The sequence below is a fragment of the Micropterus dolomieu genome, linkage group LG07, assembly GCF_021292245.1.
Source record: "Micropterus dolomieu isolate WLL.071019.BEF.003 ecotype Adirondacks linkage group LG07, ASM2129224v1, whole genome shotgun sequence".
NCBI classification, from domain to species: Eukaryota; Metazoa; Chordata; class Actinopteri; order Centrarchiformes; family Centrarchidae; genus Micropterus; species Micropterus dolomieu.
In genome coordinates, this window is record NC_060156.1 from 22,993,119 (window position 1) to 23,018,036 (window position 24,918).

General features: G+C 40.9%; 1 protein-coding gene across 4 annotated transcripts; it reads right to left on the reverse strand.

Annotated features, from left to right (window-relative positions):
• Positions 1–2,596: 2,596 nt before the first annotated feature.
• Positions 2,597–24,855, reverse strand: LOC123974378 (lambda-crystallin homolog). 4 transcript variants are annotated; one of them, XM_046055033.1, is made up of 7 exons: positions 24,536–24,855; positions 23,481–23,588; positions 21,613–21,739; positions 19,383–19,544; positions 17,928–18,023; positions 15,716–15,814; positions 2,597–2,755 (listed from the first exon to the last, which is right to left on the reverse strand). In XM_046055033.1, exons 1-7 carry the CDS (start codon positions 24,574–24,576, stop codon positions 2,612–2,614), a joined length of 777 nt encoding a protein of 258 aa, XP_045910989.1. In that variant the 5' UTR covers positions 24,577–24,855; the 3' UTR covers positions 2,597–2,611. The 4 variants fall into 4 exon arrangements, with proteins under 4 accessions (XP_045910989.1, XP_045910990.1, XP_045910992.1 ...); XM_046055034.1 differs by lacking the exon at positions 2,597–2,755 and adding an exon at positions 2,901–2,960 and having other exon boundaries at positions 24,536–24,854; XM_046055036.1 differs by lacking the exon at positions 2,597–2,755 and adding an exon at positions 11,868–11,894 and having other exon boundaries at positions 24,536–24,854.
• Positions 24,856–24,918: the final 63 nt, after the last annotated feature.

Here is a 24,918-nt window from a genome sequence, read left to right on the forward strand (position 1 = left end):
ACGAGAGACTGCGTCGGCCTGCCGCACCTCTCTCCCCGCCTGAAGCGCCTGCTTCATAGTTTAAGCTAATGATGAGTGTGTACAGGTGTGCTTTATACTCCTCCGGTTATTCCGTCACACCGTACCGTTCTAGCAACAAGCCAATAGGATTGGAGTGATTTCATTCACGTTCAGACCTGCTTCGCCTAGAGGCGTTCCCATAGTGTCGTAACCGACGCAGTCTCTCGTTCCCCTTCTCGGGGAACCAGGGTTACATACGTAACCCGAGACGGTCTCATGCATGGGGCCTACCAAAGAATTGACCCCGCACCACGTTTCACCTACATACATGAAACTTTTGTGGTAGATGCATCATACCAAGACACACAGAAAACCCTCAAGGACTCATACCCTCTATTCAACAGTCATTTTGACTAGAATTTTAGGCCATCTTACACCATTTATTGGGTCCATACTTTAATAAACTCCTCCTAGAGAATTAATAGGATCGACGTAAATTTTTTGCTGTGCTGTCTAAAGGCACTGACGATGAAAAGCTGTGCTATCTGTGAATTTTTGCTAAAGGGCATGTCTGCGGCGTGGCGTCAAAAATCAAAGATTCACCATGAAACAGTAAGTTGTTGTAACTTCACTTTACTTGCTCAAATCTGTACCAAATTCACATCTTTAATGACACTCTAGCCCTGACATCTCTATGATATTCACATATTTAATTTCTCATGACAACGTCTAACCTAGCTAATGTTAAACAGCTGCAATAATAACATTTATTTTTTTTAAAAGACAACTACTTATTGGTGCAATAACATCATACATTCAACTTTAGTTGTACTGAGCTGTGATTACCTACCTGCTGCTGCTTCTGCAGCGCTATTGCTCAATAATAATGTTGTGCGGGGGAATTTTGACCTAGTCACGGTCCTCCAGTCGCGCCTCTGGCTCACGCCATGCCCCCCGCCCCCACGCCCCTGGCTCATGCCACACCTTATGGTACAGGCCGCAGCTTCTCAGTTTTCTCCAAAGTGAGTGATGTTGTTTAGTCGATAACATCAGCTTTTACACATCGTTAAAACAACAAGTAAGATATTATTGTAGATACATAACACACACCCCTAGTTGGAACAACCACTTATTCAGTGCCCACAGCTTTTATTGTCAAAAAGCAGAGACACAGCTGCTGCAGCTGAATAAGGCAAAAATTGTCATATATGCCATATGAAGCAACATATTAATTTAATGGAATACACAAAGGTAATTATATACTGGCTCATAGCCAGATTGGGAAACCCTGGGTTGATAACCAATCCCATCTGACCCCATAGTATGGTTGCGGTTGTTAGGTGTAGTGAAGCCAGATAATGTCAGGATATCCTGGGAATGTTAAACTTGCTTCGTTGTACAAGCCTTGGCCTTCGCTCAAGCAGCAAAATGTATTCACACATTATCTCTGTCCAGTAGGGACAAAAATGGATACCCCTATTTGTTATGAAAAAATTTTCTTCTTCTGAGATCCATTCAGGTTGTGTAACATCTTAGACAACCAACATGACTAAATTAGAGCCAGACCCACATAATGAGCTATGACAATAGAGACTCACTGTTCAAGATTTACCTGTTGATCAACTTACAAGAGGAACTGTCAAGACAGGTTTGACCCTGCTTTTGAAATTGTGCCAATGATACTCAAAATGTGCTTTAAAAAACTGAACATCTCATCAGTCAGCAGAATTTCCTTTAACTTTACTAAGCATGTACCAGAAATATAGAAACCAAAACACTGGCACTGGTTCTAATGAGAAGAGAAAAAAGCAAGCAGGTTGGAAAGACTACCATTGGTTGTCTTGACTTCAGAGACATTACATCCTTATTTTTCTACAGCTTATGAACTAAATGCAAAACTCATCAGACATAGTTTGTATGTATAGTTTGTATATCTTTATGACAAGTTGTATGTGACTTAGATATTAACAGAACAAGTTGCCATTAGTTCAGAGCTCTGTTATTTTACTGTTGCCTTTATTCTTTGTTGTCATTTAGCCTACTCTGAACAGTCTGAGGTGATCAGGATGGTCTATGATGCACTCAGCTGGAGCTCCTTCAAGGGCAAAGCCTGACAATTTAACAGCAATGTGGCATTTTTGTCAGCTAGGACCCAAGGGTTAATTCTCCTGAACAGTAGCCTCACAAGTAAGTGAGTGATCCACGTGCGATATGGAATGTCATGTAGATATGAAGCTGAGCTTCCACAGGCGTGTGTGAAGACACAAATATCACATCGTGGATGCATGTATGTTATGTTGCAGCCAGTATGGAGTCAGGTGGGAGAGGGACACAGTAATTAATTTACTGAGTTAATTCTCAGAAGCTGAAAGCCAGTGAAATGTAACTTCTAGTGACTTGTTGTTTTTTTGTGTTCTACATTGACTGATCAAACAAGGGCTTTTGCCTGACTGCAGGCCCTCTTGGCACTGTAGTGAACCAAGAAGGTCCTCTTGAAACAAAGAGCTCGGAGTCATTTAAGGAGAGACAGACCAAATCCAAAGTCTGACAAGTCGGGGACCAGACATTATCACATGCCAAAGCAGGAAAAGCACAGGTTTTTAAGTTAAGATTAAAGTGTCTCAATAATCCATTTCCATAGATATACTGTATATACACGTAGATACCACATTGGTTGCTGCTGTTCATTGCAGTGATGCATCGAAGCGGCCATCATATTGGTACAGTGAAGCAGCGTCTCCTCTTGCATGTAAGTCTATGGAGGCAGAAAGTCTACCCACAATTAAAATCATCATGACTTGCAACAAAAATACTGGTTTTCATACCAAAACACTTTATCTTTTGGAAAAAGGAATAACAGTAAAATTACTATAATCTAATATTTAAGATACCCATCTTACCTACCTGACGTAATTAGTTTCTAAGTATATTCTCTTCACTGTTACTGCATTGTAGAATGGCTGCCGTGGTTAAATTTGTTTATAATTTTGGAAATAAAGAAATAAAAATGAATAAGAATTAAAAAAACATTATTGTGAAAAAATGTTAGCTCTATGAAAATTGTAAAAAAACACTATAAAGTAGATCCTTGTGTCATTTTCATCATTCAGTTGATCTCATCAGAGGATGACCTAACATGGCCACAATAGACAGCCCAATATTGTTATTAACTTTAAAAAACACATATGCCATTGAGATGCAAAAGTTACACTAAGTATCCACATCATGAGTCTGCTTTAAAGCTGCAAGGACTACAACAAAAGTAAATGGTTTTACTGCCACACAATGATTTAAGTGCTTTTTCGAAGATTTTACATCTTTAAAAGGTTGATGTTGAAGGTGAAATCTATCAGCAACTCATGCAAGTCATAAAAAACAAACTGATTTAACACTACCTTAAATAAAACTAGCATCAAATGTTGGCTGGTATTCAAAAATCCGAAAAAAGCTAATTATGGTGTCTGTACACACCTCATCAGTAATGACTTGCACTCACTCTTGTGTTCTTGAGAAAATAAGGGATGGTCTGATGGGAGATTAACAATTTAGAACACAAACGAAAGAAACAAGTACAGCCATGTCTATATACATCATCATGCAAACCACGCAAATCAGTGGAAACATTTCTATGTAGGCGTAAACGCAGGAGATGGACCTACCCTACTGTCTGTGTACAGTAAAGGAAATTCCACTTCATGCATTCGTACTTCAATAGTTCCGTAAAGTATAAAAAAAAGTGTGAAGTCACATGAATAACTTAAATTCCATTCCTGGTATTTGTAGGCCAACAAGACAATCCTTGTAGTGTCCCACAAGTATGTCAACTTGTCTTCTTGTATGTTAGTATGTCTTTACAGATGTTTTCTCAGCTGTAGTTGAGTTACTGGGTTGTGAAATATATGTTATTTGAAAATATTAAGAATGCATTAAGTTAAGGCAAATTCCGTTATTTTTGTTGTTCACTGAAGACATTTGGGTTTAAAATCAAAAGATGAGTATGTTCAAGAGTTCAGAATTTCAGCTTTCATTTCCTGGTATTCACATCTAGATGTGTTAAACAACTCAGGACATACCAACCTTTGTTTGAACCCACGCATTTTTCAAGTGAGCAAAACTATTGGCACATGTGACTGACAGATGTTTCTTGTTGCCCAGGTGTTGCCTTTTAGGTTGATTGTCCAAACATTAAATAGCTCTGCATGACCAGTCTAAGTTTTCATCCTTGGTTCAAACCTATAAAGACTGCATTTCCTGTTAACAGGAGGACAAACCAACATGACAGGAGGACAAACCAACATGAAGACCAGAGAGCTGTCTATGGGAGAAAAGCAAGTCATTGTAAAGCTGAGAAAAGAAGGAAAATCGACCAGAGCCATTGGACAAACATTGGGCATAGCAAACACAACAATTTGGAATACCCTGAAAAAGAAAGAAACTACTGGTGTACTGAGCAACAGACGTCCAACAGGTCGGCCAAGGAAACAACAGTAGTTGATGACAGAAATATCGTGAGAGTTTGGCCTCGTGTCCTGCCCCTGGAGCCCCGGGCATCGGGGGTGCTGTGGGGTTGGTGGCAGCCTTGCCTGATCTGGGGTGGGCTGGGGGGGTCGGGGCTCCCCTGGCGTGGGGGCCCGCTCTTGACCTAGGGATCTGGGGACTCGTGGCTTTTGCTCATTTCTGGGCGGGTGGTGTGTCCCTGGGCCTGGGGGCCTGTTGTCTCCTCTCCTTGCCTGGGCCCTCTTCGGCAGGAGTGGGGCTCCCGCTGCTTCCCCCTGCCAGCTCTCTCACAGTGGGGGCATTCGGGAGTCTCTGGGGTGCATGGCCGGTGTTGTCGGGGTAGGTTTTGGTGCTCCTCCTTGGGGGTGCTTGACTGGGGGGGCTGGGCCCCCGTCCGGGGATGAGATCGGCCTCGGGTGCTGCTGGCACTGCCTGCACTCTGGGGAGGGATGCCTCTGGCTGGGCTGGGGGACCGTTGGCCTGGTTCTCCCGCGTTACCACTCCCTGGCGGCAGGGAGCTTCCCAGCACGGCTTTCTGCTGTTCTTCCTTGGGGCGGGGTACAGCCTCCCCCGGGACATGCGGTCTGGGGTCCTTTGCGCTTTGGGGGGTCGTGGGGTGTCCTGGCTTCTGGGGGTGGGGGTCTCTGCGCGTGTTGATCCGGTTGCGGTTTGGAGGGCTGCGGTGGGATTGTGGGGCGATTGTCGATGCATCTTGATGCATTGTGCTTTTTCCCTGGGCATGGTCTCTGAATGGCTGCTGGGCGTTTAGTTTGTGCATTGGAGTCCAGGGGAGGCATTTCCTCGTTGGCTTGGAGGGACCAGTTTCCCATGTCGGCCAGTTGTTGGACTCCTCTGGATACTGAGGTATATAGTTAGTTTTCGGGATGTGCAGTGTGGGTGCGGGGCAGGGCTGTGCTCCGGGTTGTTCTGGGTTTGTGCCTGGAGTTCTCGGCCCTTGACGGGTGGGTGGGTTGGTGGTGGCATGCAGCTGAGCTGGTTGATTTTGCCTCGTTGCTGGTTGGGCTGGTGTTGCATGGCGGCTGGGGGGCGTGCTGGGCATGGGGGATGTCGGCTGGTGCCGGCGGCCTTAATTTTTTATTGCGGTTGGGGGGACGGCAGACTTTTATTGGCGGGTGCATGGTGACCTATGCGGCGCGTTTGCTGCCGGGCTGGGACTTGCTGCTGGTGTTTATCTCCGCTGGCTTTCGCTGTCGTGTTATTCCGCTTGCTCTCTCTCGTTTGCCCGTCCTCGCACGCGGGATTCGCAGGGGGCTGCTGGGCATTGGGTGTCGCCGTGCTCGCGCAGTGTGCATGTTGGGCAGTATGCACATACTCACTTGTGCATTGGTGTTGATGATTGCGTGGCATTTGGGCGTTTTGGTTGTTCGCTGCGCGGCGGTGGGGTGCTGGGTGGGGGGGAGCACTGGTCTATGTTGTGTGCGCGCCGCAGTCGGTCCGGGCGCTGCTCTTCCGCGGGTTATGCTTCTTGCATTCCGTCGGCATTCCGTTGTCAACTGGCATTTGGGTCGGGGTCTTCCGTTTGCATCGCGGTGCATCTGGGAGTCTTTTTTTGATTGATTTTTTTCTTTTATCTTTCTCTCACCCCTATTGGCTACTGGGGTTCTTGCCTGCCTGTTGCTGGGGTAAGTGTGGCACAGTCGTGGCATCCCACTCTCACTAACAACTACATTCTTTAACAGGCTTATGCGCACACACATGTACACACACGCACACAGACACACACAGTCTCACACATGGACACAAACAAATGTAGGTTGTCCCTAGTAGAATTATTCCTGATTCTTTTCTTTCAGTTACTTATTTAAATTAATTGTTATTATTCCAGCTCTCGTGGCTGTGCTGTGTTGCTTATTTAGTGTGCTGGACTGTTTCTTGTTTTCATTTTTCTCTTAGTTGTCATACTATGTCAGCTGTTTATTGCTGCTGTTCGGCTGGTTGTCTTTTACTATTATTATTATTTTTATTGTTTGTTTTTGTTTGTGTTTGTTTGTTGTTGTTTTTCTCCTCCCCAAGCCCCCCTCTCTGTTCTATTGCAGGTTTCGTTGCTTTCTGCAATTGGTGTTTCCCTCTGCTTTTCCCTGTTGTCCCCACCTTCCATTCCCCTTCTCTTACAGGTCTTGTCCTTTCTCTGTACTGTCTGTTTGTGCCCCCTCATTCCCATGTCTGCCCCCCTGTCTGGCCCGGTGACATATACATAATTAAATAAATAATAAAACAGACAAAGGAGTATATTAATACTCTCTTGTTAAAGTAAAATCTGTCTGGCACAATATGGTATCCAGGTCATCATACTCTATACCAAAAAAAAAATAATAATAATAATTTCGTGAGAGCTGTGAAGAAAATCCCCAAAACATCAGTGTTACGGCCACCGCCGTTATCTGTGTATGTGTATTAGTGTTCAAAGAACGTTTCGTTCTTTTGACCTAAACTTGTATCAGGAGTAACAGGTTGTCTCAGTGAGTAATTCGTTTATTTTCACGCATGAGTAAATAGTCTGGGACTCTTACGTTCACTCGTCACACGGCAGCTGCATGGGCTCCATCAGCACAGGAAACAGAATTGATTAGTTCACGACTCTCAACTGTGGTTCTCTGGGTTTGAGTCGTTCATTTGTCATGTGACAAACACAAACAACAAATCTAAAATGGGAAAGAGCTGGACTGCTGGTTCTTTGGTAAGCAGTAAGGATCACTGTTGAGTCCAACTACCTTTAATTTGAGCAAATAATCACTTGTTTTACTCCCAGTTTGCTAAACACAGCCATGGCAACAGATGTTTTTCCACTCACTTCAGCGTGTTCTGAAAGGGGAAGTGACATCAACGCAAACCCTCTATAGTGGGTCTCTGGGTTTAAGTCGTTCATTTGTGACGTGACAGCTGGCTACTGTGGAGCAGGAATGAACTTAATCATTCAGCGCTCACATGGGTCCTCCTGGGAGTCTGTCTTCACTCGGCAGGCTGACTTTGTGCCAGCACCGGGGGAATGAGAGGCAAGTCTGTTGTCGGGTAACAGTCACTGGGCTGACATATCTAATATCTATTTTGATAATTTTGTGACATTTAATAAAGCATAACATTATTACAGCGCAGTGATGTTGTGCTAAGTTTTAACACAGCCGTCCCGTAACTTTAGTCCTGCTAGTGTTTACAGCTAACAGCTGATGAGAGTTGTTCTGGGTCCACTTCAAAGCCCTGACAGGGTTCTACCGGGAGCTGAATTACCACAGAGGTCATCTCCTCTCCAAAACAAATTGACCGGCTCATTAAAACATTAAAACACAGCCACATAGCAACGTTAGCACTGTGGTGTGTTTACAGCTAACAGCTGATCCGGGTCCGCCAGAGAACGCAACGTAACTTTTACTTTTTATTTAACGACAGAGCTGTGCTGTTGTTTCACAGCTCCTGACTGGTGAACAATCTGCAGTGTTTGAGATTATTATTACATTTTAATGAGTGTATTTTATTCATCTACTGTGTCAAGCTTATTACTTCAATATATTCCCTGTAAATCTGATGTTAATGTTACTCATGGATAGGTGTTAGGCTAATGTATGAATGACCACTTTAGAGATATAGTGATAGTAATTATAATTATATGGCTGCTCTGGTTGAAAGATTGTGAAAATGGACATATTTAGCCGGAGTAGTGGCTTAAATGAATATTGACAACATATTTCTGTGGTTTTTACATGGTTTTAATTTGGTTGTGGCTCCATGGTGCTTTATAGAACCATGATAGAGAAAGAGTAAGAGGTGAATTTGTGCATTATACTTTGTCAATTAGAGCAAGCCAGGCAGCCTTCCGTGTTTGTGAACTGCGCTGTTTTTTTAAATCGCCCACTAGAGGGCTGCAGCTCCGCAATAACCGGCCTAGTTAAAGAGGTGGTATTCTGCTTTTTGGCTTTTCCCCTCTCCTTTATGGAGTTATATATCTTTTTTGTGCATGTAACTTTTTTGTGGTTTGCAAAGTGAAAAAGCCCAAAGTCCAGCCAAAAGGGAGTTCACATCTCCCACAGAAAGCTCTGCTCTGAACCGCTTGAAAACAGCTCGTTTGTAGTCCAGCCCTTCACTTCCTTTACTTGTGAATTTGTGAACACGCGTCATAAAACTTGCCAAGCAGCTTGCGGGGTCAGGCACGCCCTCAAACCAAGCTAGTCTGAGTGGAGGCCCTTTGGCTCGACTCGCCTTTGTTTGGTTTTCCATTGTAGAAATGTTGTACCTGCTTCCAGGTACTTTTTTTCGTATCACTTCACCTCCTTCGAGGTTCCAAGCGAGCTGAGGGATACTAAAACGTAACGTGAAAACACGACAGACTGCTGATTGGTCAAAGAGAATATTCACTATTCACTGCATCCTCATTGCGTGCGCCAGACAGAGGCTAGCAACAGAAAGTTTTATATTTTACAGTTTCCGTATGTAATTTCATCACTACTGCTGTAGAACCGCACTGATATCTACCAGACACCTGCAGTTTAAGTTTGTTAGACACACTAGGCTTAGAGGTTGCTGCTCATTTTGTATTTTGTTTCTTGCTGAACAGGTCAAAGTTTCGTTTAGTTTGATTTTGAGTTAGCAAGTCTCCCAAAATCTCTCATTTTGGAGAGACCTCTTTAAGTTATATTTGTTTCTTTGATTTAAGCAGCATCCCTTTTTCCGTTCCTTTGTAAATCCTGCAAATAAACAACTTGCACTTTCACCAAAAACATTCTAGTTCATGTTGCTTCCCTTTCGCTACGAGCCGGGTCATAACAATCAGTAAGTGACATCACCAACGACCTCCACAGTGCTCCTCACAGTCTATTGTGATACCTTCACCCCTGAAGGTATCACAATAGACTGTTCGAAGAAGACAGCAGAAATATAGAGGCCACACCACAAGATGCAAACCACTCATCAGCAGGAAGAATTGGAAGGCCAGAGTGAAATTTGCAAAGAAGTATAGAGATGAGCAGTAGGACAATGACCCAAAGCACACTGCCAACAAAACAAAGGACTTCATCAGGGAAAAAAGTGAGAGGTTTTAGACTGGCCAAGTCAATCAGCTGACCTTAAGCCAATAGAGCATGCATTTGGAGGGAGAAACACCCTGAAACAAACAAGAATTGAAAGAAGCTGCGGTAAAAGCCTGGAATAGCATCACAAATGAAGAATGCAACAGTTTGGTGATGTCGATGGGTCGCAGGCTTCAGGCAGTTATTGCAAGCAAGGGTTATACCACCAAATATTAAATGTTATTTACTTTAAGATTATTTGTTCCATTACTTTTGCTCACCTAAGAATGCTGTGGTCTAATACAAACGGAAATATGTCCTAAGTTGTTTAACACATCTAGATGTGAATACCAGGAAATAAAAGATGAAATCCTGAACTCTTGTTTCATCTTTTGATCTTACACCCAAATGTCTTCAGTGAACAACATAAACAAAGGAAATTCCCTTACCGTTCCAATACATTTGGAGGGGACTGTACATATTTATAGTCATTTCTTATTTCAACACTTTAAATTCTCCTTAATTATTCACTTTATTTTAGGGTATAGTCACAAACTACTTTACTCTGCTCACCTTGCTTTTTCCTTCAGTTCTTTTTCTTTACCTACTCTTACTCTCTTACTGCACACACCAGCTTGCCCCACCTCTCTGTTTCTGTCTCCCTGTATCTGTCTGCTTTGACTTTCTTTGTCAGCAATATAAAGTCGCCCAAAAAACACAACTCACCATTCTGTTTTCACAGCAGCAGGTGAGCTGAGTGTAGAGGAGGCTTGTAGTTAATGATGCAGCCTATTGAAACCAACATGGTACCGAATGATATCGGCACCAACCAGGTGTGTTCAATTTCTTTACCTGGTCCATGTCCACGATTGTGAAATATCCGCTGTTTCCGTGTCGTCTAATGCAATACTAGAGAACATCTCTCTCTCCGTTTGTGTGTTTCTCTGCAGAGCGTGTGTGATTGTCAGTAGACCACACAGAAGGGGTTGAGATTATCCACTAGTCGTATTACTAATCGTAATACTTGTTTGTTATCATTTGTTTTTCATCCATATCATGTTGTGTGCATTGTGAATCTTAACAATTCTCTTTATATGTTGTCTAATTCCTTGTAAGTCTGTGTTATCTCAGTGAGGCCCTTTTCTAGTTACGTAAATATATACTGTATTTACTGTAAAGGGTGTAATGGCACTATGTAAACTATTAGGCAGATTTCCACTACCACAGTTCATTTTTATTAACACTAAGGTTTTGAAAGCACCTCAGGTTGCCTAAAAGAATTATTCAACCTGAGGTGCCAGGCAGGTGAGGGACATATTAATTTTCAGGAAGAAAATCATCATCATTCACAGAAACAGTATTTTGTTTGCTTTTAGACAAATCATTCTCTATTACAGCTCTTTCTGACTCAAATCTGCAATGGTAAGGTCAATGGACCTTCTCTGTTGAAATAACTGACATCATCATGTTTTGAGCATCCCTCCCATATTGTTGTTGCTCTTCCATGTCAGGTCATGATTCATTCAGTCCCTGTATTTTTCTGTGTAGTGTGTAACTGTAAGTGTAACTGTAGTTGTCGTACCTTGTGAGTACCTTTTCTGTGTGTGTGTGTGTGTGTGTGTGTGTGTGCGTGCGTGTGTGTATGTGCGTATGGGTGCGTGTGTGTGCGTGAGAGAGAGAGTCAGAGAGGGGTCACAGTTTTTGTCCATCTGATACAGTTTCACACTGTAACTTAGGAGTATAGTAATGTCAAGGACCAGGACACAGTGTGCTGATTTGTGAAAGGGCTGCTCTTTGTTACACATCTCTGACAGAGGAAAGAGGTAAAGAAAAAGAGAAACACTGATCCAAGTCCCTCTTTAGGGTTATTATGGGCCTGTGTGTGTTGGCACTGAAACAAGAGATGGGATTTGTTCTATTGTACAGAAGTAATTCATCCCCACGGAGGGCAGAGCTAGTTCATTGCAGCTTTGATTATCTTGTAATCTAGTCAGTAGTCAGCACAAAGGAGTTTTTGTTTGGCAGAAATAACCAACACACTATTTGAAGAGATTTATTCCAAACTCAGACTCTCACAAAGTGATTGCAGGCATTAACAAAATTGGAAATTATAATGAATTATTACGAGTTCATCTTAATATTTCTGATGACAGATTTGTCTTAAAGGGGAACACATCAAGATCAGTTTAATTATGTTGTATTTGCATTTTTATCTTAAAATAACAGCTTCAAAATAATTTTCAAGGTACGCTGACTTGTCATTTCCAGTTCCTGACTAGTCATTGCCAGCGTCATGTAACACTGAAATCCTGCCCAGGACATCTATCATGAGAACAGCATAATGCTTTACGGCACCGACACGACTCTTCAGCAAGCAAGCTATAGGAAGAAGCAAAAAGTATATAATGTAAAATGTAAGTTCTTTGGAAGACGCAAGTTCTGTATTTTCAGGATGGATTTCACGGCAGAGGCTGTGAAGAAGATGTTGTTGGAGGAAGCAAGGAAGAGAAAAAGAGAGAGTGACCAAGCAAGAGACTGGACAATAGTAAATGTCAGACTGGCTTTTACTTGTTGGCGTGAGCTAAAACAGCTAAAACAGCTGAAAGTATGCAAGACAGATGCCGAGCTGGCCTTCTTGCTGCTGGACTAGTAAGTAATAACTCATTAGCTGGCTTTCTATGTCATGTGTTGTTGTGCTTGCTTTATATTTGGCTATGTTAGCAAAGTTGTAGACTTGCTAGTGCATTTGTGAAGTCATGCACAGAGGTTGTACGAGAAGGCCTGGCTCGCAGTCTCTAATTCATCCCAAAGGTGTTCTATTGGGTTGGGGTCAGGACTGTGTGCAGGCCAGTCAAGTTCTCCACACCAAACTCTCTCATCCATGTCTTTATGGATCTTGCTTTGTGCACTGGTGTGCAATCATGTTGGAACAGAAAGGGGCCAAATTCAAACTGTTTCCACAAAGTTGGGAGCATGAAACTGTCCAAAATGTCTTGGTATGGTGAAGCATTTCAGTTCATTACAGTTCTTTTCACTGGAACTAAGCGGCCAAGCCCAACCCCTGAAAAGCAACCCCACATCATAATCCCCCCTCCACCAATCTTTAGACTTGGCACTGTGCAGTCAGGCAAATACTGTTCTCCTGGCAACCGCCAAACCCAGACTCGTCCATCGGATTGCCAGACAGAGAAGCGTGAGTCACTCCTGAGAACATGTCTCCACTGCTCTAGTGTCCAGTGGCGTCGTGCTTTACATCACTGCATCAGACGCTTTGCATTGCACTTGGTGATGTAAGGCTTGGATGCAGCTGCTCGGCCATTAAATCCCATTCCATGAAGCTCTCTACGCACTGCTTTCTTGAGCAAATCCGAAGGCCACACAACGTTTGGAGGTCTGTAGCTATTGGCTCTGCAGGAAGTTGGCGCACTGCGCGCCTCAGCATGCGCTGACCCTGCTCTGTGATTTTATGTGGCCTACCACCCAATCGCTTACACTTTGTTATAATAAATTTCACGAAATGGACTTATTGCACAGATGGCAACCTATCACAGTATCACTCTTGCATTCACTCATGAGAGAGAGCAACCCACTCTTTCACAAATGTTTGTTGAAGCAGTCTGCATGCCTTGGTGCTCGATTTTATACACCTGTGGCCATGGAAGTGATTGGCACGCCTCAATGATTCGGAGGAGTTTCCCGAAACTTTTGGTAATATAGTGTATATAGACATTTATATTATATTGTATTTATATAGAAATCTTTATTGCGAACATGCAAGAGAAAGTATAAAAAAAATACAACAGATGAGCAGCAAAAGTACCCTTCTTTCCTGTGTTAACATACTTCTATCTATTCTATGTCCCAAAATATGAGGGACTAAAAATTTTTAGTCCCTCATAGCGAAAAGGAGTAGGAAGAAGTAAAACTGTACTATATATATAGTAAAAGGTATAATGTTGCTGGTATGATGACACAGGCTCTCATGGTGAAGTGTAAGATGTGCTGCTCAGATCGTCGCCGAAATGAAAAGCAAGAGGTTACGCAACGCAGACGTTCTGCTCAGGTAGGCAGTGTGGCCCGGCTGCTAGTCCACATCCTTTTCCATAACTCACAGATGTCAGCCAGTCTCACTATGATGCTAATTTCCACATTGTGGGTTATAATGTTAGAAAGGTTTCTTTATAATTGTAATGTTTTTGACTTAGGAAAAGCTGATTGAGGAAATTACTTCTCAGGCTAAATTTTTTTAAATTTTATATTGATGGCAATATATTTTTAAATATCATACACTGGTATCAATGGTTTGACTTTGTCACTTTAGCTTTCATTAAAACAGAATTCTACTGAGATTTACTGACCAAACATAATAATAATAAAATGTAACAAATATCACAACATGTAAAATACAAAAGAGAAACGCCAGAGCCACAAAACACATACGACTAGAAAGAAAATATAAATCAGATATTTAGAGATATTTAGTACAAAAGCTTATAAATCTTCTACAGAAATATTTTCTGTCACATTATTCAATAAAGTTATTTGAGGTAATTCTGATGTCAGTGTCAGTTAAGCCTGAAGCAAAATGAAATGGCAGTCTTCGTGTGAGTTCAGTTCAGCTAACAACTGTCATCACACTCATCATCCTTATTATCATTCTAACCATTTCTTCTCCGAGCATCATGTTATGGTGCCTGTCATCAGAAGCTAAAGCTCATTTACTGTCACTGTGTTCCTTTCTGGAAGGAGGCCATGGAGATTATAACAGAGATGACTTCCTCTTCTCTGCCTCTATTACCAAACCATCAGCAGCACCACTCAGCCACACAAGGCCTCACTGAGACTGAGGAGCTCTTGTCCAGAAATACACACACACACACACACACACACACACACACACACACGTTTTGTTTTAGTTGGAAATTCACCTTTAGTATTATATAGTTAAGACATAGCAATTCTTAAACATGTGAAGACAAATGCCCCGATCCAAAATTCATCATTAAACTTGCCCGGTATCCTAAGGAGTAGTGGATGTGGAAACACAGCTTTGGTAAAGGACAGTTGTCCCACAAAATGCTATTTATTCAAATAAAAACGTCACTCTGCTTATGCTCTCATTAACCAATCTCAGCCCTAAAACAGAATCTTTCTTTACTCTCATGCAGTCAGTGGAAAAAATCCTCTTTAATAGAATGATAAAATCCTGCTTTTTCCAGTTGAGAACTACAGTATAGCCAAGGTAAAGGCCTATCTCCCTCCTAAAGATTTGGGGAGGGTGATTAATACCTTTATAACTTCCCGCCTTGACTATTGCAACTCCTTATACAGTATGTGGGCTTAGACAAGTCATCTATTGAGCGCCTGCAGTTAGTCCAAAATGCTGCTGCCCGCCTCCTGACAGGAAAGAAGAAGAGGGACCACATCACACCTGTGTTGCGTTCCCTCCACTGGCTTCCTGTTAATTACAGGATTGATTTTAAAATCTTACTTTTAACTTTTAAATGCCTTAATGGATTGGCTCCATTGTACTTAATGGAGCTTCTTCACGTTCATACTGCAGCTAGAGTGCTGAGATCCACCAATCTCCTCCTCCTTGATGTACCCAGAAGCAGACTTAAAACCAGAGGCCTTTAGTGTAGCTGCCCCTAACCTGTGGAACAACCTGCCAGTCCATAGCAGAACTGCCCCAACTCTCGAACGTTTTAAATCACTGTTAAAAACACATCTCTTTTCTTTGGCATTTCCTTTGAGTTAAGTCTGTTATTATTCCTGGCAATTTCAATATCACTATATATCGTATACTGTATATTATAATGTTTTATTGCTGTACTTTTACTGTGTAAGTAGTGTCTTGTTATTGTATTTTAATCTGTGAAGCACCTTGGTCAACCTTGGTTGTTTTAAGTGTGCAATATAAATAAAATTAATATTGATATTGATAAACCATAAACCATAATCCTGAAGTGGTGTTAGTGTCACATCAAATAGCAGTAAATACAATGTCCAAAAGGAAAAACAAAAAAACTGGTGGTAGATGTAAACAGGACATGGGTCATGAGACAAAAGTTGTAGGTGTGTTTCAAACTGCACACTTACTGTATGTTAGAAGAAAAGCAGTCCAATAATTGCTTGAAAAATTGAAAAAGCATAACTGGTTCACCTAAGGACAGAAACAAGACGACCACGAAGACACTGACCTCGACCAGCCTCCAGGACTCTGCGATAATGGCCGCCTGCACCCTGTTGAGGGCAAAGCCATCGATCTCTTTCTTTAGACGGACTGGCGCCTGGCCGACCTAAATCAAGAGAAATCATCATGTCAAGGATGGCAATAGTTCCAAAATTCTGCATGTTTAGGAAAGTAAGTATAATTTTATTATACATCCAGGGAAGTAAACTGATTTGCTTCCTTCTAGGAAGGCCAGTAGTTTCCGTTTATTTCAGCGTGTTGTGAAATTCATCTTGCACAGACTTGCATTTGATCCTTTCCTGGAATACTTCATCCTTCACACTTTAGGTTATGTTTTGTTTTGTGAGGTTTGTTATCACTGTGTGCTAATCCCAGTAAGCCTGGAACTAGTGACACACCTGGAACTGGTGAGACCTGTGACTTACTTCACAGACAATGATATTAGATAATCAAACCTGGATCACAACTAACAAAAAAGTGGACATTGTGAAATGGTTTGCAAACTAGTTTTCTTACCAACGCATATAACATATTATTTCACTTATTCAATTCACTTTATATACCTCTTTAGGATTCTTAAAGGTGCAGTGTGTAATATTTCTGAGGATTTATTGACAGAAATGCAACATAATATCTATAACTATGTTTTCAGTGGTGTATAAAGACCTTACATAATGAACCATTATGTTTTTATTACCTTAGAATGAGCCATTTATATCTACATAACCGCGAGCACCCCCTCTTATGGAGGTCACAGTATTGTGTCGTCATGTTTCTACCATAGCCGACAACGGACAAACAGCGCTACACAGTGCGTTTCATCATCCCGTGTTCTTCTTCTGCTTGTAAAATTACGGCAGTGTAGACGCCCATCACTACATTAAATGCGTCCGTAGAAGAAGAAGAGGAAATAATAATAATAATAATAATAAACAGTCTCTGAGTAGTCTTCTGGTTTATTAGAAGTAAGAAGAGAAGTGACATTTGGACAAATGAAGGAGCACACATGTGTTATTTAGCACGAGAGCCGACAGCCTGTAGATCTTTATACCATGAAGCCAGAGGAGTTGGGACAGACGCAGACAGATGACGGCATAAAATCACGGACATAATAGGGTGTGGATTTTCCCAGATGGAAGGCTTTGATGTGGGACAGATGTTTTCAAAGCGGAGCAGAAGTTGTCTGTTTTCTGCTGGACAGGTAATTAAGTTCGTAGGAAGTTGGAAGCTCAGATCAGCAGCTAAACTTCCGTTGAATACTGCTCTGGTGGAAAACATGTATTTATTTTACTGCTAATAGTGACACATAACATGACCGTGTGCCCATCAAGTGACCAATAATGATTACTTTCCGAATTTGCATTACAATTTTATTTGTTGGCTAGTGCTTTGCCACTGTGCACACAAATGTGTAATTTGTACTTTCACATGATAAATGCCCATTAAAAACGTTGCACCATGAAATTATGGCAATCAATACTACTTTATGTTTCTGTTGTATTTTAATTAAAAATAGACATTTTGGTAAGATTTGCAGATTGCTTATCTAATTAAGCAAAGTGAGATGAGCCTTGATCCTCACCTGACAATGCATTTGGAAACTTCATGTATTATGTGGTTTATAATGGACTGTGGTGCAGAAACAGTGAGGCTTGCATTTTCCTGTTATCTGTCAGTGGTCATACTTGATGCACTAGAGAGTTTTTGAGATGTTCTTCATTTACTTTGGTATGTTAGTCCAGATGAGCCAACACTCCCAAGATGTAACAAAAAGTATGATTACAGTCCAGTAAAATACTGTATTACAGGAGAATCAGACATCATGTAATACTTCATTTCTTGATGTGGTTGTTGTTTAATTCACAATAGCATATGGTTTTATTGAATAATCAAGTAAATATAATTTCTTAATATATCAATGTAAAGAAACCTGATTTCTTGACTGGCAACTCTCTGCTCACAGAGGACATCTTTTGTCCTGTCTCAGGCACCGTAGCTATACAACTGGCTTGGATAGAGGAGGGGGGTGCAATTCGTAACTCTCGCCACTAGATGCCACTAAAACTTACACACTGAACCTTTAACAGGCCTTCATGGCTTGGCTTTCTAATAAACCTGATGCCACCGTGTCTGATAGTGACTTGTATTTTGCATCTCTCCTGCAAGTTCTGACATACTGGTAGTTGAAAGCTGAGGATTGTGTAATCTGGGAGTTTTACCTTGGTCATTAGGGCATGGGTGGTGTCCATAACGGCCGTTACTGTCTCTGGGTGAGGTACCAGCTCCACCAGTTTGACATGGTAGGGGGGGTTTACCTGTGGAGCACAGGACAATCACACATCCTACAGAAGATAATTCGCTGAAACAGAGGAACTGGGGCTAAGTGACATTTCCTCAGGTTTACATGTTCGTAAAAAGCCTGAAAGGTATTGCGTAATATTTTCCATTATAAGACTTTTTTCAAATACCAGGTCACACGGGACTATAACACACCTTGTTACCACCTGCAGAGCGCCAAATGAAATACATTATAACCACATAACTCAGTATGCCATTTTAAACTAACTTTTACATTAAAGCTGGGGTAGTCAACCTTGGATAACTAGCAAGAGACAGCTAGATTTTGAATGTATCCAACTGAAAGAATCCCCCTCCAGGCCTCCCTCCAGAGAAATTCCCCTGAACATATCTTCAAGTGCAATGTGCACAGGTAGGTGCGCAGGCAGGTAGGCCAGGCAATCTGGATTTTTTCCATTTTTGTGTCAATGCATTTCATTTATTAATTGGTGTCATGAGTGTCAGAGTATGGTCTAGACCTGCTCTTTTATGAAAAGCGCTCTGAGATAACTGTTGTTGTGAATTGGCGCTATATAAATAAAACTTAATTTAATTGAATTGAAATATAAAGACAATTTTAACCAATGTAACAAAAATACTTCTGAAATAAATCAACCATTTATCAAATAAAAAAGGTTGAACTGCATCACTGCTGTTGTGATAAAGCTGTGATGTTAGTTTCTCCTTGTCCAATTGTAAAATTTAAAAAGGCACTATATTTCATAAAGAACTGGGACACTAAGAAAGAGTGATTGTTTGTAGACATGCAACAAAAAAGCTGAGTGTGGTGAGGTGAGACGGTGATGGACATGCTTCAGCTAACTATGACCTGGATGACACAGAATATTCACAGACATTTGGTTAGGTTTGGTTTTACTATTAAAAGCCTAAAACGGATGAAATACAATTTCCAATTTTATTCTATCATCTTTTGGAAATTACATTAATTTCTCAATAATTTGGAGAAATTATTTTGGTGGTAAAACATAATGTAACAATAGAAAGACAACGGATACAGTCTGTACATAAGTCAAATTGGGTAGTTTAATGAGGCAGATTTGTGTTAATGTTATTATTATTAGATTCCAATATGGCTGCCAGAAGATGGACTACATCACCCAAAAGCAAAATTTGCAGTTACTGCAGTACTAATGCAGAATACATGAAAAATAAATGAAAGAAGGGACACTTTTAAATGGCTTCCACTTTATATAGCAGTAATGCATGATGAGGACGGGGTACCTGTAAATACATGATTAAGAAATTAACTAATCTGGCTTCCCCAGTTGAAATCCCTTTACCCTACCCGCTGGTACCACGACTGTAGTGGTACTAACCGGATGGGAGACGAGGCAGCGACTCCTGTTCTGTACTTTAGAGAAGACGTTACTCGGCACCAGACATGAGGTCGAGCTGCTCAGGATGATGTCTTTTCCCACAAGACGCTCTATTTCCTGGAAGACGCTCTGCTTGACCTCGAGCTGCTCAAATACACACTCCTGGAAACAGACAAGCAAAAGTGTACGCACAGACAGACGCATATACAAAGTCATTGCCAGAAATGTACCATTGCCATCATTTCATTTTCTGTAACACAGAATCAAAATATTATCTCTGGCCAACGTCTTTGTAACACACAATTCAGTATGATCCTCTTCCCCAACTTTCAAACTTTCCTTTAGATATAAAACAAATCTTCAAGATTATGCAGAATAATACAATCTTCAAATCTAAACACTAAACCACTTCTAATGTAAAATTGTGGGGACTTCAGTAAACAGCAAATAAAGACTTTTGTTCCTTGGTAAGCTGTTGACGCCCAAATTCTTCCCACCTTTTTATCATATCATCATACCATCTCATATAGTCTTAATTAATGGTATTGACACTGATCAGTGACACTGGATTATGGCTGCAGACATCTCAGAGATGTATATCTCAAAACACAAGATACCCACGCTATCTGTATAGATAGAAATAATTTGAGGTGAGTGTTGAAAATACAATTTTTCCTGTAATCTGAGTGAACCTCCGACTTTGCACACAGTTTTTCTTCAACAAGGTATTACAGCAAAGATAAACATTTTAGCCATACCAACAATGAATAAACACTGACACCTAAGCGACAAACGACAAACTAATGCTGTCGGTGGCTTTTGAGACACAAAATGTTGAAAGCCATGTTGTTCTCACATTTTTAGAACTGGATACAACCAGTTTGGGTTTTTAACAATCCACCACAGCCTGCATTGTATTTGCCCTGACAGTGTTGGATGTCAAAATCTGTAGTGGAGCGTAAATCCATCCATCCATCGTCAATCGCTTATCCGGCGTACAGGGTCGTGGGGTGGAGCGTAAATATGATTTTAAAATGGCATTCATTAAGTGTGTAGAACTGCAATAACTTGCTGGGCAAGCAGCATACCTGCCGAATGTATACGCATACTGTGATGCTCCACTCATTAACAGTGTGAGTATGTAAGAGAGTTTCTAATCATGTCGGCAATTTCATGAACTATTCAACTTTTGATTTGTAGCCCATCATATCTCCTCACCTCCAACAGCGAAACAATAGCTTAATCTGATTTAAGATGTGATGGATATGTAAAAACAGCTGTCTAAAACATTGACAGAAGTGAATGTGAGGGGTGGTTCTGTATGTACAGGCTTCTATCTACATCTCTGGTATGTCCTGTATTGTTCTCCAGCAGGTATGAGACCGTGCAGGCAGGTATGGCTTAACACCAGTCACTGTATGAGTTATTCATATGTTCTGGAACAAATCTGACTGAGACAAACTCTGGTACTTCCTCTATTCTTCTACAGTCACGATCAATAAAAGGGTGACATTTGAATCAGATGATGTCATGATATCAGGAAATGTGGTGCTTGGTATCTGAACAGGAAAACTCTGTATATTTCTACTTGGTATTTCCCTGTTCCTAATAAGTCTTCTATTGTTTCATGTTAGTGAACTCAGGACAAAGTATTGATTTATTCTGGCCCTTCCTATCCCTATGCGCTCTGATAACCCCTTCCGTGATGAAGAGCACTACTGTCTGTTTTAACAGAGTAAAGAGACATTTCTGTTTAACAGAGTAAAGAGACATTTACATAATATGTGACTAAGTAAGTTTTCTATAGTTGAGTGTGTGTTTGTGTCCGCAGCAAGACAAAGACACGGTGAGTGAGTTGGTGTTAAAATGACATGTAATGATTTCAACAGCAAGGCAACTCTTGTCATAACAACTGCCTCCTGAACCTTTTGTCACAAGAAACCTCTCTTTCATCAGTTCATAAAACAGACTTTGATATTTTTAGGTTAGTTAAAAAACATTTAGGTTTTGATTTCTTGTGATGGGCCAAAACTTAAATCTCTGAAGAACAGAATTAGAAAGCGCAGTTACATTACACAAATCAGCCTATGAGAAGTGCATTTTAATGCAGCAAACCTTTATAATTGATGAGATAAGCACAACCCAGGGTCTATCATGCAGTAATTAGTTTGTTATACGTATCTCTGAAACATTAGACAGTGTTGGTGCTTGGAGTAGCCTTGTGTGTCACCTGGACAAAAAAGGCTCCCTCCAGTGCCTGAGCCAGGTCATCGTAACTGCTGAGTAGAGCGAGCTGCTGTGTGGCTGTCAGCTCTCCTCTCAGCATGTGGGCTTCCTCCAGCTCCTCCAGCTGCTTCCTGAGCCAACACATGAAACAAATCGTCTTGTATGACATCTATAACATTTCTCTTTTAATGTCTAAGGAATCATTAACAAAATATTCAGCAATCGAAACCTTCAGGGTAGATTTAAGAAAAGTTTGTTTGATGCGTAAATGCTGGCAGGTTGGTTTTCCAGCCAAAATACAAAGCAAAAGTAATTAAATGCAAATCATGTTGGCATAGCATTTGGAAGATATTGTATCAGATAAGTCAGAACAAAATAGGGCGCAGTATTAGGAACTGTCTTCGCAGCTTGTTTAGCAAGAAATCACACACGAAGGGAGACTGAAAGAACAGTATGCAAATGAATCTCCAAGAGTCTGAACAGTTAGGAGGAGCTATGAAAGAGGTTGAAGGCCTGAACATGTGTTTGTCCATGCATTCCTATAGTTAGAGGAAGTCACTGATCATGCAATGTGCACGTGTCTTTTCTGTAAGTACTGGAAGGAAGAGCAGGTTATATTTTGGACAGGACCCTCATGAGTGCATGGAGGCCAGTCTATGTCTAGTTAATGTTTCCCCTGTTGACTAGAAAGCCATAACAGTATAACTTCCTTGGTGTTAGTGATGTGAGAAAGGTTTTCATTGAACAACATAAAAGTGATTGATCATCATGTGCTATAGAGTCACGAAAGTCACTCCAAAACTCAGAACCCTATTTATCATCTTAGCCTATATGTGATCTATCATTCAGGTAGTTTTGGTGGAACTTGCTGATGATTGGAGATGTTGGATGTAGCTCAACATTTGTGGTTTGTGGTTCTCAAAACATCAAAAACATACTTTTTAAAGGTTCAGTGTGTTTTAGTGGTATCTAGTGGTAAGGATTGCAAATTGCAACCACTGACTCACACACAGCTCACCCCTCGCCTTTGCAAGCGTGTAGGAGAAGCTATGGTGGCCGACATGTTCTGTCGGCTTTTGTGCTAAATAATACATGTCGTCCTCCATTTGTCCAAATTTCACTTCTCTTCTTACTTCTAACAAACCAGACAACTACTATTACAACTACTATTTCTTCTTCTTCTTCCTTCTTCCTCGTACGTATTCAACATAGTGATGAAACGCACTCTGTAGAGCAGTTTGTCCATTTGGGCTACTGTAGAAAGGCAGCACATCATGGCGACTTCCATTTAAGAGGACCCGCGGTGCATTTAGATAGAAATTGGTCATTCTAAGGTAATAAAAACCACTGAAAACATGATAATGTTGCATTTTTGTGAATAGATCCTACTAAATATTATACACTGGAACTATTATACACAAATATAATGACATGGTTACTTACAAAATAACCCACATTATTGAGATGATCTGAACACCACAAAGTAAATACCAGCTCACCTGTATTGAAGTCAATACATTTTCAAATATTTCCCTCAACAAAAGGCATTAAAACTATTGCTCTTTGGGTAAGAGGACAAATAAGTTTATTTTTGTCAGGGGGTCAACTATCCCTTTTATGTATATATGCTTTTGTTTCATTAAAAACCTTCGTAAGTCTAAAACTATGAATTAACACAAATCAGATTAGATATCTACAAGCTATTGTGATCAGATACCACTCTACCTATCAGATGGTCCCAGAACAGCAGAACAAGAAACAAGAAAGTTAACCCATAAGTTAGAACACAATTTCATTAATTAAGACTACATTACATGATGGTTTGTGCTGAACAAAGACTGCAGTATTGGAGTATTGTGTAGTAGGGCTGACCTGATCTCTGTGACGGCCTTGGCAGCCTGTCCTGGTTGGTTGTCATAGATCTTCACACGGATGCCTCCACTAACAAACACCATAGCCCAGGAGCGGCCTATCAGCCCACTGAAAAACACACACACACACACACACACACACACACACACACACACACACACACACACACACACATAATACATTTAGGATTTCAAATTGACCAAATGCTATCTACAAATTTCAACATTTAATATCACAAATTGGCCTGGTTTTATTTGTGGTCATTGCCTTTGTTGTTCTGTGCTCATCGCTTCACTACTACAGTATCACTCTTGCTTTGTCTGTCTCTTTTTGTAATTTCCAGCAGTTCACTCTTTATTCCCTACACAGGGAGGTCCGTTACACAATAAAAGCCCTGTAGGTTTTGTTGTTGCTCTATCAATGCACGTTTCAGTTTGCAAAATCGTGCAGTGGAAATTTAGGTTTAGTGTATTATGATCTTTTGGCCTGCATATTAGAGAGAATTTTGTCTGTTAATGCACATGTTGTAAGTACCTCTCAAGTGCACGAAAAAATGAGTGCCTATTTGGCTGTGATATTTTGTATTTACTTTCCAGGTTTATGAGAGGCCACTTCGGGGTAGGTGACTGCAATGTTTAGCTGAGTGTGTAGAAATAATGATCAGGGTACAGAAATGTGGGGCCTCAATAAAACTGCTAGGCTACTTTAAAGAGTGGGTTGAACCTTGTCTATAATGGCCAGGTGGATAAAAATGATAAATGCAATGACAAATGAAAATATGCAAATGTAACGTTACCATGATAAAGTACAAGAGGTCACCTTAGTTGGGTACATGCCAAGAGATTTAACCATGCATTGATTCAGAGTAGTCCTGTATAGTATGCAATCACTAAACTAAAATTATAAGCAGAATAACTAAACAGAACATAGCAAATGCAGAATGATTAATTAAAAGCCTTTCATATGTAACGTTAACTTTTGTGTCCATGAATACATTCCACAAGTACCATAATATAACCTGGGAGCAACACGAGAAAGCGTCGTTTCTTGCTCACCTGCCGATCACAGTAATGATCTTCATATCAGAACAGCTCATTTTAAGATATTATGAGTTGAGCTCGGTATATTGTTTCTATCAAAATTGCACCGCCCATCTAGAGTCACGTTGCTAAATACCGTTACAGTAACCTAGAAGGACCAAAATGTATATAACAAAGAACGAAAAATAGTGCAGTTTCCTTGTTAAATTAAAGCTCAAACTACATATCCGCTATCAGTAAGCTACAATTGTTTACTAAGTTATATTTATTATTTTTTTATTAAAATTGTGCTCAAAAAACACAAACCCCGAGCAGGAAATGTTAGCTTACACTTGTATCCTAGCAACGGATCAAATCAGGCTTCGGCCAATTATGTTAATACAAATTGATGATTGACG